The sequence below is a fragment of the Oncorhynchus mykiss genome, chromosome 4 (genome assembly GCF_057628025.1).
Source record: "Oncorhynchus mykiss isolate SJ-2025 chromosome 4, ASM5762802v1, whole genome shotgun sequence".
NCBI lineage: Eukaryota > Metazoa > Chordata > Actinopteri > Salmoniformes > Salmonidae > Oncorhynchus > Oncorhynchus mykiss.
Window position 1 is genome coordinate 75415441 of NC_143025.1, and position 12098 is coordinate 75427538.

At 45.8% G+C, this 12098-nt stretch overlaps 1 protein-coding gene across 4 annotated transcripts in view; it reads left to right on the forward strand.

Moving 5' to 3' along the window:
- Positions 1-12098, forward strand: part of LOC110522377 (uronyl 2-sulfotransferase) — a 123391-nt gene that overhangs the window by 101512 nt on the left and 9781 nt on the right. For all 4 annotated transcript variants that reach the window (XM_036976014.2, XM_090233033.1, XM_090233034.1 and 1 more), the window contains 2 exons: positions 2555-2634; positions 2954-3107. In XM_036976014.2, the coding sequence (XP_036831909.1) occupies positions 2555-2634; positions 2954-3107 (234 nt within the window). The remainder of the gene's footprint in view (positions 1-2554; positions 2635-2953; positions 3108-12098) is intronic.

The window sequence follows — 12098 nt, forward strand, 5'->3', positions numbered from 1 at the left end:
AAATATTTCTGGAATTCCAGACTATCCTCCTCTTTCAGTCTTTCTTCCTCTCCCCCGTCTTCCCCTTCTTCCTCTACTCACCTCCCTTCCTGAATGAGAGGGGGGGTGTGTGTGTGTGTGTGTGTGTGTGTGTGTGTGTGTGTGTGTGTGTGTGTGTGTGTGTGTGTGTGTGTGTGTGTGTGTGTGTGTGTGTGTGTGTGTGTGTGTGTGTGTGTGTGTGTGTGTGTGTGTGTGTGTGTGTGTGTGTGTGTGTGTGTGTGTGTGTGTGTGTGTGTGTGTGTGTGTGTGTGTGTGTTTGGACTTCCCTATTCCCGTTAAATCAACCCAAACGTGTTTAGGGTGCAGAGAGAGGGGATGGGGTGTAGTGGGGGGTATAAGCTTTGGGCTAATTGGTCTGGAAGTCAGCAGAATTGAGCTTTTTCTGTATGGAGAGAGAGAGACTGTCAAATTCTCATGTGACTGGGGCCTCAGATAGCCTGTCCAAACAGACTAGCAGTGACGTCACAGTTTCTCATTGATGTTTATGGAGCAGCAGCACTTGTTTCATGCCAAACACAGTGTCAAAATATGTCCCAAAAGATTTATAACTGTTGATTATAGGCATATGAACCATAATGCTATCACACTAGATAACAAATGGCTATATAACAAGTCACAATAAATATCAAGGCCTCCATGTTTTTCCTTCAGTTTATTGAGTAATGCTGGTGAGCTCAGCCAAGGTTATGACAGGGTCAGCCCTCAGTATTTAGAGGGTTGTTAGTCACCCCACTTTCGTTTCGCTGTCCCATCTCCACCCCCAGGGGTCAGGGCCAGGTGTGACCCCCACCATGGAGCTCACCTGGGGTACAACAACCTGTCTCTTGATGCAGGCCTGGGGAACCACAGAGGTGGAGAACATCCACCTAGGCTGGGATGATCTGGAACACAAAACTGTGAATGATCATGTTTTACATATGATTATGAACAGTACACAATGCAAACATTTCATTGTTCCAATCGGTTTTCTCTGCTAGTCGTTTCACAGAATGAAACCTGAGGACAGTGTTCTGGGTAGATGTCCTGGCTATCACCAGCACACTAGAACCAGATGGGCTTTATCAACAGGGAGACCCACTGAGGGATAACATAACATGTGGTGTGGTTTAGCTGCTCTCATTAATGTAATAATGGGAGATGAGGGGATTGGGGATCTCGCTCCAGCCTGTATGAGGTCAGGTTCTGACACAGTGGACAGGGGGTCTCCAACATGATGATGTTGTCAGGTTCTGACACAGTGGACAGGGGGTCTCCAACATGATGATGTTGTCAGGTTCTGACACAGTGGACAGGGAGTCTCCAACATGATGATGTTGTCAGGTTCTGACACAGTGGACAGGGAGTCTCCAACATGATGATGTTGTCAGGTTCTGACACAGTGGACAGGGAGTCTCCAACATGATGATGTTGTCAGGTTCTGACACAGTGGACAGGGGGTCTCCAACATGATGATGTTGTCAGGTTCTAACACAGTGGACAGGGGGTCTCCAACATGATGATGTTGTCAGGTTCTGACACAGTGGACAGGGGGTCTCCAACATGATGATGTTGTCAGGTTCTGACACAGTGGACAGGGAGTCTCCAACATGATGATGTTGTCAGGTTCTGACACAGTGGACAGGGGGTCTCCAACATGATGATGTTGTCAGGTTCTGACACAGTGGACAGGGGGTCTCCAACATGATGATGTTGTCAGGTTCTCCAACATGATGATGTTGTCAGGTTCTGACACAGTGGACAGGGAGTCTCCAGCATGATGATGTTGTCAGGTTCTGACACAGTGGACAGGGGGTCTCCAACATGATGACGTTGTCAGGTTCTGACACAGTGGACAGGGAGTCTCCAACATGATGATGTTGTCAGGTTCTGACACAGTGGACAGGGGTCTCCAACATGATGATGTTGTCAGGTTCTGACACAGTGGACAGGGGGTCTCCAACATGATGATGTTGTCAGGTTCTGACACAGTGGACAGGGGGTCTCCAACATGATGATGTTGTCAGGTTCTCCAACAAGATGATGTTGTCAGGTTCTGACACAGTGGACAGGGGGTCTCCAACATGATGATGTTGTCAGGTTCTGACACAGTGGACAGGGAGTCTCCAACATGATGATGTTGTCAGGTTCTGACACAGTGGACAATGAGTCTCCAACATGATGATGTTGTCAGGTTCTGACACAGTGGACAGGGGGTCTCCAACATGATGATGTTGTCAGGTTCTGACACAGTGGACAGGGTGTCTCCAACATGATGATGTTGTCAGGTTCTGACACAGTGGACAGGGAGTCTCCACAACCTCTTAATCGATTTCTCTGCTGATGCCAGAACATGTGAAATTAATGTGTCATTAATTACAGATATTCCATCATTGCCTATTATAAAGCACAAAAGGGTTAAGTGAAAATGGTTCTAAATGAACTTTCTGTTTGTTTCTGCTTCCATCCTGGAGAGACATACTGTCTTTGATACAAGTATAGACTAGTACAGTCATTTCTCTTGATGTGTGTCTTTCAGGTGGACCTTATGAGGAACATCAGCAACATCCCTCAGCCTTTCCTGTACACCAGACATGTCCACTTTCTCAACTTCACCCGGTAACTACTGCAGAGCACATCACGTATGACAACTGGCACCATCCATCCGTCTATGATGCTAAGGTCTCAATGGCATACAGAACCACCTGAAACAGTGGAGTTTCACTGTTATAGCTATGACTGGACAATGTTTTAATCAGAACCGCCTCTATAGTTTACATTTTCAGAAAAGTCTTGACATTTGATTTAATGTCTTTACCAACAATGGCAATATGCACTGAGAGTACAAAACATTAAGAACACCTGCTCTTTGCATGACATAGACTGACCAGGTGAATCCAGGTGAATGTGCCCGTCCATCTGTCCCTCTGTCTGTCAGGTTCAGGATAGAGCAGCCCGTCTACATCAACATCATACGGGACCCCATTAACCGTTTCCTCTCCAACTACTTCTTCCGACGTTTCGGGGACTGGAGGGGGGAGCAGAATCACCTCATCCGAACACCAGGGATGAAAGGTGACGAGAGATACCTGGTGAGACTTCTTCGTTCCATTAGCAGCATCAGTGTGTTGGTTTGAATGCTAATGGTCCAGGATATTAATGTAGTATGAGGATCATTCTGACCTCAACAGTAACTGACTGGATGACTGAGTTATTAGATTGTACACAGTCCTTCCTTGTCTCCATCTGTTTCAGCGTCAGGATGGCTGTGTAATGCTTCCATTATTCTCTGGCAATAAGGCACGTTATTGAAAAACAATTATACATGAGATGTCTCATTCTCGAACATTCTACAAAAGGAAATTGACAAATTGGAAGGTTTCAGATTATATGGATTTAATAGATTTTACAGTGTTTTTGACTCTGCATGAGTGTCTTAGGTTCAACTGATTTAGATGCTGGAACATCAAACACCTTCTTTTCTTACCATAATGACATATTTGAGAAAAAATAATCAGGTAAGTCTCAGCATATACTGTAGTAATAGTAATAATATCACTGTGTTAGTTATAGCCCTACGGTATTGAATGTATGAAGTCCTGAAAGAGTTCCTTGTAACAGTTCTACAATAGAAACCATAGGTCTATTCCTAGAAGGCACAGGGTACGTGGTGTGGCATACAAAGGAAGGGTAATGAAGTGTTTGCTCCTTGTGGGCTGTTGTCATTCCTCCATTTTCCCATTCCTCCATTACTCTATTGTCCCATTCCTCCATTCTCCCATCCCTCCATTCTCCCATCCCTCCATTCCTCCATTCTCCCATCCCTCCATTCTCACATTTCTCCCATTTCTCCATTCCTCCATTCCTCCATTCTCCCACCCCTCCATTCTCCCATTCCTCCATTCCTCCATTCCTCCATTCTCCCATCCCTCCATTCTCCCATTCCTCCATTCTCCCATCCCTCCATTCTCACATTTCTACCATTCCTCCATTCCTCCATTCCTCCATTCTCCCATTCCTCCATTCTCCCATTCTCCCATCCCTCCATTCTCCCATTCCTCCATTCTCCCATCCTCCCATTCTCCCATCCTCCATTCTCCCATCCTCCCATTCTCCCATCCCTCCATTCCTCCATTCCTCCATTCTCTCATTCCTCCATTCCTCCATTCTCCCATTCCTCCATTCTCCCATTCCTCCATTCTCCCATTCCTCCATTCCTCCATTCTCCCATTCCTCCATTCTCCCATTCCTCCATTCTCCCATTCCTCCATTCTCCCATTCCTCCATTCTCCCATCTTTCCATTCTCCCATCCCTCCATTCTCCCATCCTTCCATTCTCCCATCCCTCCATTCCTTCATTGTCCCATCCCTCCATTCCTCCATTCCTCCATTGTCCCATTCCTCCATTCCTCCATTCTCCAATTCCTCCAATCCTCTATTCCTCCATTCTCCCATTCCTCCATTCTCCCAATCCTCCATTCTCCCATTCCTCCATTCTCCCATCCCTTCATTCTCCCATTCCTCCATTCTCCCATTCGTCCATTCTCCCATTCCTCCATTCTCCCATTCCCCCATTCGTCCATTCTCCCATTCTCCCATTCTACCATTCTCACATTCCTCCATTCATCCATTCTCCCATTCCTCCATTCTCCCATTCCTCCATTCGTCCATTCTCCCATTCCTCCATTCGTCCATTCTCCCAGTCCTCCATTCTCCCATCCCTCCATTCTCCCATCCCTCCATTCTCCCATTCCTCCTTTCGTCCAATCTCCCATTCGTCCATTCTCCCATTCCTCCATTCCTCCATTCTCCCATTCCTCCATTCTCCCATCCCTCCATTCCTCCATTCGTCCATTCTCCCATTCCTCCATTCGTCCATTCTCCCATCCCTCCATTCTCCCATCCTTCCATTCTCACATCCCTCCATTCCTCCATTCTCCCATTCTCCCATCCATTCTCCCATTCCTCCATTCTCCCATTCTCCCATCCCTCCATTCCTCCATTCTCCCATTCTCCCATCCTCCATTCTCCCATTCTCCCATCCCTCCATTCTCCCATCCTCCATTATCCCATTCTCCCATCCCTCCATTCTCCCATTCCTCCATTCCCCCATTCTCCCATTCCTCCATTCTCCCATTCCTCCATTCTCCCATTCCTCCATTCTCCCATTCCTCCATTTCTCCATTCTCCCATCCCTCCATTCCTCCATTCTCCCATTCCTCCATTCATCCATTTATCCATTCTCCCAGTCCTCCATTCTCCCATTCCTCCATTCTCCCATTCCTCCATTTTCCCATTCCTCCATTCTCCCATTCCTCCATTCTCCCATTCTCCCATCCCTCCATTCCTCCATTCTCCCATTCCTCCATTCTCCCATTCCTCCATTCCCCCAGTCTCCCAGTCCTCCATTCTCCCATTCCTCCACTCTCCCATTCCTTCATTCGTCCAATCTCCCATTCCTCCATTCTCCCATTCCTCCATTCTCCCATTCCTCAATTTCTCCCATTCCTCCATTCTCCCATTCGTCCATTCTCCCATTCGTCCATTCTCCCATTCCTCCATTCTCCCATTCCTCCATTTGTCCATTCTCCCATTCCTCCATTCTCCCATTCCTCCATTCCTCCATTCTCCCATTCCTCCATTCTCCCATTCCTCCATTCCTCCATTCTTCCATTTTTCCATTCCTCCATTCTCCCATTCCTCCATTCTACCATTCCTCCATTCCTCCATTCTCCCATTCCTCCATTCTCCCATTCCTCCATTCCTCCATTCTTCCATTCCTCCATTTGTCCATTCTCCCATTCCTCCATTCTCCCATTCCTCCATTCTCCCATTCCTCCATTCCTCCATTCTCCCATTCCTCCATTCTCCCATTCTCCCATTCCTCCATTCTCCCATTCTCCCATTCCTCCATTCTCCCATTCCTCCATTCTCCCATTCCTCCATTCGCCCATTCTCCCATTCCTCCACTCTCCCATTCCTCCATTCGTTCAATCTCCCGTTCCGCCATTCTCCCATTCGTCCATTTCTCCCATTCCTCCATTCTCCCATTCCTCCATTCTCCCATTCCTCCATTCTCCCATTCCTCCATTCGTCCATTTCTCCCATTTGTCCATTCTCCCATTCCTCCATTCTCCCATTCCTCCATTCCTCCATTCTCCCATTCCTCCATTCTCCCAATCCATTCTTCCATTCTCCCATTCCTCCATTCTCCCATTCCTCCATTCCTCCATTCCTCCATTCTCCCATTTTTCCATTCTCCCATTCCTCCATTCTCCCATTCCTCCATTCTCCCATTCCTCCATTCCTCCATTTGTCCATTCTCCCATTCCTCCATTCTCCCATTCCTCCATTCCTCCATTCCTCCATTCTCCCATTCTCCCATCCCTCCATTCTCCCAGTCCTCCATTCTCCCATTCCTCCACTCTCCCATTCCTCCATTCGTCCAATCTCCCATTCCTCCATTCTCCCATTCTTCCATTCTCCCATTCCTCCATTCGCCCATTCTCCCATTCCTCCATTCTCCCATTCCTCCACTCTCCCATTCCTCCATTCGTCCATTCTCCCATTCCTCCATTCGTCCATTCTCCCATTCTTCCATTCTCCCATTCCTCCATTTCTCCCATTCGTCCATTCTCCCATTCGTCCATTCTCCCATTCCTCCATTCTCCCATTACTCCATTCTACCATTCCTCCATTCTCCCATTACTCCATTCTACCATTCCTACATTCTCCCATTCCTCCATTCTCCCATTCCTCATTCTCCCATTCCTCCATTCTCCCATTCCTCCATTCTCCCATTCCTCCAGTCTCCCATTCCTCCATTCTCCCATTCCTCCATTCTCCCATTCCTCCATTCCCCCATTCCTCCATTCTCCCATTCTCCCATTCCTCCATTCTCCCATTCCTCCATTCCTCCATTCTCCCATTCCTCCATTCTCCCATTCCTCCATTCCTCCATTCTCCCATTCCTCCATTCTCCCATTCCTCCATTCTCCCATTCCTCCATTCCTCCATTCCCCCATTCCTCCATTCTCCTGACACGTGTCCTTTTCTCTCATATTGTGTTTCCCGCAGAGTTTGTGGGTTTAATAGGAATTCATGATGTTTTTTGGTAAGAGGAATAGAGAGTTTGAGAAATTGAGGAGTAGCGAAGAAGAGCAAGAAAGAGGGGAAATGGTGGTCTGTTATCAAAGCCCCAGTTCTACCATCGTCGCGTGGCCCCAGTCGGGCCCTATGAGGGTACAGGGGCCCACTCAAAGCTTATGAATGGTTTATGAAGCTAATATGTCATGTTTCTGACAGGTCTCTGTATTGTGCTGTGACCTGAATGTACACCAGGTGTCCCAGTATAATTAACACCACAGAACCCCAGACAGGACCAGAGCTGGGTGACAGAGTGTAGTATTTAATAGTGGGCATGTGAAATGCAACCTAACACTTCCTGCAACCTTAGTGACATCATAATTCACACATCACACACACACACACCCGCCTCACCCTACCACTCCCTCTCTGTTTTTGTGGGTACATTAAGTCATGTTTTATGTGTATAAGGGGGGAGGAACACAGTGAAGTCACAGGCAAATGTCATGTGAGTCACAGGCACGACATTGTTGATAAGTGTGAAAACAAGGACTGCAGGGATCTGGCTGAGAGTGGGTCCAGAATGGAAACATACAGTGCATTCGGAAAGTATTCAGACCCCTTCCCTTTTTCCACATATTGTTACATTACATTACTTATTCTAAAATGTATTAAATAAAACATTTTCCTCATCAATCTACACACAATAGCCCATAGTGACAAAGCAAAAATAGGTTTTAGAATTTTTTGCAAATTTATTATAAGTTAAAAACAGAAACACCTTACATGCATAAGTATTCAGAACCTTTGCTATTAAACTCGAAATTGAGCTCAGGTACATCCTGTTTCCATTGATCATCCTTCAGATGTTTCTACAACTTGATTGGAGTCCACCTCTGGTAAATTCAATTGATTGGACATGATTTGGAAAGGTACATATCTGTCTACATAAGCTCCGACAGTTGACAGAGAAAAAACCAAGCCATGAGGTCAAAGGAATTGTCCGTAGAGATCCGAGACAGGATTGTATCGAGGTAAAAAAAAAATGTCTGCAGCATTGAAGGTCCCCAAGAACGCAGTGGACTGCATCATTCTTAAACGGAAGAAGTTTGGAACCACCAAGACTCTTCCTAAAGCTAGCCATCTGGCCAAACTGAGCAATCCGGGGGAGAAGGGCCTTTGTCAGGGAGGTGACCAAGAACCGGATGGTCAATCTGACAGAGCTCCAGAGTTCCACTGTGGAGATGTGAGAACCTTCCAGAAGGACAACCATCTCTGCAGCACTCCACCAATCAGACCTTTATGGCCAGATGGATCCCCTCCTCATTAAAAGGCACATGACAGCTCGCTTGAAGTTTGCCAAAAGGCACCAAAAGACTCTCAGACCATGAGAAACAAGATTCTCTGGTCTGATGAAACCAAGATTGAACCCTTTGGCCTGAATGACAAGCATCACGTCTGGAGGAAAGCAAGCACCATCCCTACTGTGAAGCATGGTGGGGGCAGCATCATGCTGTGGGGATGTTTTGTCAGTGGCAGGGACTGGTAGACTAGTCAGTATCGAGGTAAAGGTGAACTGAATAAAGTACAGAGAGATCCTTGATGAAAACCTGCTCCAGAGCGCTCAGGACATCAGACTGAAGGTTTACCTTCCAACAGGACAATGACCCTAAGCACACAGCCAAGACAACACAGGAGTGGCTTCGGGACAAGTCTCTGAATGTGGCCTAGACAGAGCCCGGACTTGAACCCCATCGAACATCTCTGGAAAAACCTGAAAATCGCTGTGCAGTGATGCTCCCCATCCAACCTGACAGCTTGAGAGGATCTGCAAAGAAGAATGGAAGAAACTCCCCAAATACAGGCATGGCAAGCTTGTCGCGTCATACCCAACAAGACTCGAGGTTGTAATCGCTGCCAACGGTGCTTCAACAAAGTACTGAGTAAAGGGTCGGAATATGTAAATGTCATGTTTTTGCGTTTTCAGTATAGGGTATTGTGTGTAGATTGATGAGGGAAAAAAGCTATTTAATTAATTTTAGAGTAAGGCTGTAACGTAACAAAATGTGGAAAATGTCAAGGGGTCTGAATACTTTTTGAATGCACTGCATAGTGTCCTACTCCCGCTACACACACACTCTCTCCTTCCTGCTTCCCTGGATGGAGGAAGAAATTATTCTAGACTGTTATAGTTCTAATTGATGGGAGAAGTGCAAGAATGAACAGTACTTTGCTAAATTGTGTACGTGTGTGTGCGTATGCGTGTGTGTGTAGTATTTATGTGCTTCTCAGTGTGTGTCTTTTCAAATCTATTCACCCTAGCTCTCCCCTGTCCCTTCTCCTTTTATCCCAGACCCAGACTCGGTACCAAGTCAGTGTGTGGGTGTACAGGTTAGAGGTAATTTGTACATGTATGTGAGGGTGAAGTGACTATGCATAAATAATAAACAGCGAGTAGCAGCTGCGTAAAAATAAATGGATGGGGGGTTCAATGTAAATTGTCCAGTGGCCATTTGATTAACTGTTCAGCAGTCTTTTGGCTTGGGGGTAGAAGCTGTTAAGGAGCCTTTTGGTCCTAGATTTGGCACTCGGTACCACTTGCCATGCGGTAGCAGAGAAAACAGTCTATGACTTGGGTGACTGGAGTCTCTGACAATGTTTTGGGCTTTCCTCTGACACGCCTGGTATAGAGGTCCTGGATGGCAGGAAGCTTGGCCCCAGTGATGTACTGGGCCGTACACACTACCCTCTGTAGCGCCTTACGGTCAGATGCTGAGCAGTTGCCATACCAGGTGGTGATGCAACCGGTCAGGACGCTCTCGATGGTGCAGCTGTAGAACTTTTTAAGGATCTGCTAACCCATGACAAATCTTTTTAGTCTCCTGAGGGGGAAAGGGTGTTGTCATGCCATCTTCATGACTGTCTTGGTGTGTTTGGACCATGATAGTTTGTTGGTGATGTGGACACCAAGGAACTTGAAGCTCTCGACCCGCTCCACTACATCCCCGTTGATGTTAATGGGGGCCTGTTCAGCCCACCTTTTCCTGTAGTCCATGATCAGCTCCTTTGACTTGCTCACATTGAGGGCGAGGTTGTTGTCCTAGCATTGTGTCTCTGACCTTCTCCATGTCAGATATAGAGTTTAAATGTATTCAATTTAGAGTTTCCAGCCCAATATTACACTTTATATACATCACAGAAGACTGAAATATAACAAAACTGTTTGACATAGAAACACCAGATTTTAGGTGGGTTTCTTTAGATAATGTTTATTATGAATATTAATAACATTCCACCCATGAAGCCAAAAAGGGCGCTTTTGGCCATTGACAACAGGAAAGGGTTACCCTCTGTGGTGAGGCATCTAGGCTCCAGCTGTGAACTTGACAAATTGCCCTTTTCCAAGTAAAACTGAGGACATTCTCACCTATCAGCATGTAGGCCACATTGAAATAAACCAACATCACACAAGACCTCCTGCTCTTTTTATTCATGTCTACTCTCTCTTCACCTGTTTCAACTCAGAGAAATGGGTCTGGGTTTTCGTGTGTGTGTGTGTGTGTGTGTGTGTGTGTGTGTGTGTGTGTGTGTGGGTGTGCGAGCTTGCGTGCCTGCTTGTGTATGTGAATGGTTTTGAGTGTGTGTGTGTATCTTTCATGTGTTTTTGAGTGTTGTGTCGCCCAGGCCTCGTTGCTGTCAATAAAGCTTACGTCACCTGACATGACATGGATTTGACTCTTGGGTTTGTAGCAGAGAGAGAGAAAAGACTGGGTGACTTCACTCCTTTATGGGTTTTTAATCTCTTTCTTTTTTAATTTGGTCTCAGTGGGCCTTCTTTGTTCAGCCCACTGGTTAAACAGAGAGGTGGTTTAGTGTTTCACTGCTCTGCTCCAGTGGCTCCTGCCTCTGGACACTTTCTTTTTCATATAGGGGCTGGGTCAGGAGGGAGAGAAGATGGTGGGATTGGGATGTTTGTAGCGTGGCCAAAATAATGTGGCTAGCGGAGGAGACCAAAGGTTACCCTTGTTTCAGTATATTGGTCTGCATTACTAAACAGTCATCATTTTGGTCAGAGAATAATAGCATTGACCTCTCACTACATGTTGCTCTTGAGATACCCTACATATTCCACTGAGAAGGAAACAGATTAGCTAATAACTGCTTATAGGAAGCTGAATGTCTTATTTAGGCTGTCAGAGAGTGGTTTGAAGATAGTGCCTGTTTACTTTTTTTGGTTTGTTTAAAAAAGTATCTTTATTTAAGATGTTCACATTTTACAATCATAAATAATTCAAATAAATAAATATTAACTTCATAATTACGTAACATGATTTAGAAATGTAATTATGCCCCCCACCTCTTTGCCTGCTAGGAGGAGGGGTGGTGCAGGGAGATCTACATCCCATTTAACTAAGTGGCCAGAGATCAAACATATTAATAGTGCCATGGAAGTTTCTGGAGTTCATCTTATTTCTTCTTTTTAGTTCCTTTTTGATTTGTTAAAATACTATGTAAAATAGTGTTCAAACCAAAAAGTTATGTTATAGCCATAATGCAGCTTGTCTTCCAAATGTTACTGTTTACCACCATAATTCTTAGGTAATGTCAATGATTCTTGTCCACCATAATAGGTTTACCAATGCTAACCATCAAAAAGTAGTATGAGTTCCTTAAGACAGAAGACTTGGTGAAGGGTTCCCCCTAGTGAGAGTAATGTACAATTGCACTTTTCATTCAATCCCATTATTCTTGCAGAATAGTAGGCGTCTTGTCACATTGGAGGCTGCTGAGGGGAGGACGGCTCATAATAATGGCTGGAATGGCGTGAATGGAATGGCATTAAACCATGTGTTTCATGTATTTGATACCATTCCACATATTCCGCTCCAGCCGTTACCACGAGCCCATCCTCCCCAATTCATTGGTGCCGCCAACTTCCTGTACAACCTGAAGGTGATTGTCTGGTTTTCTGATGGGCTGTCTCTTCGGTCTCCCTC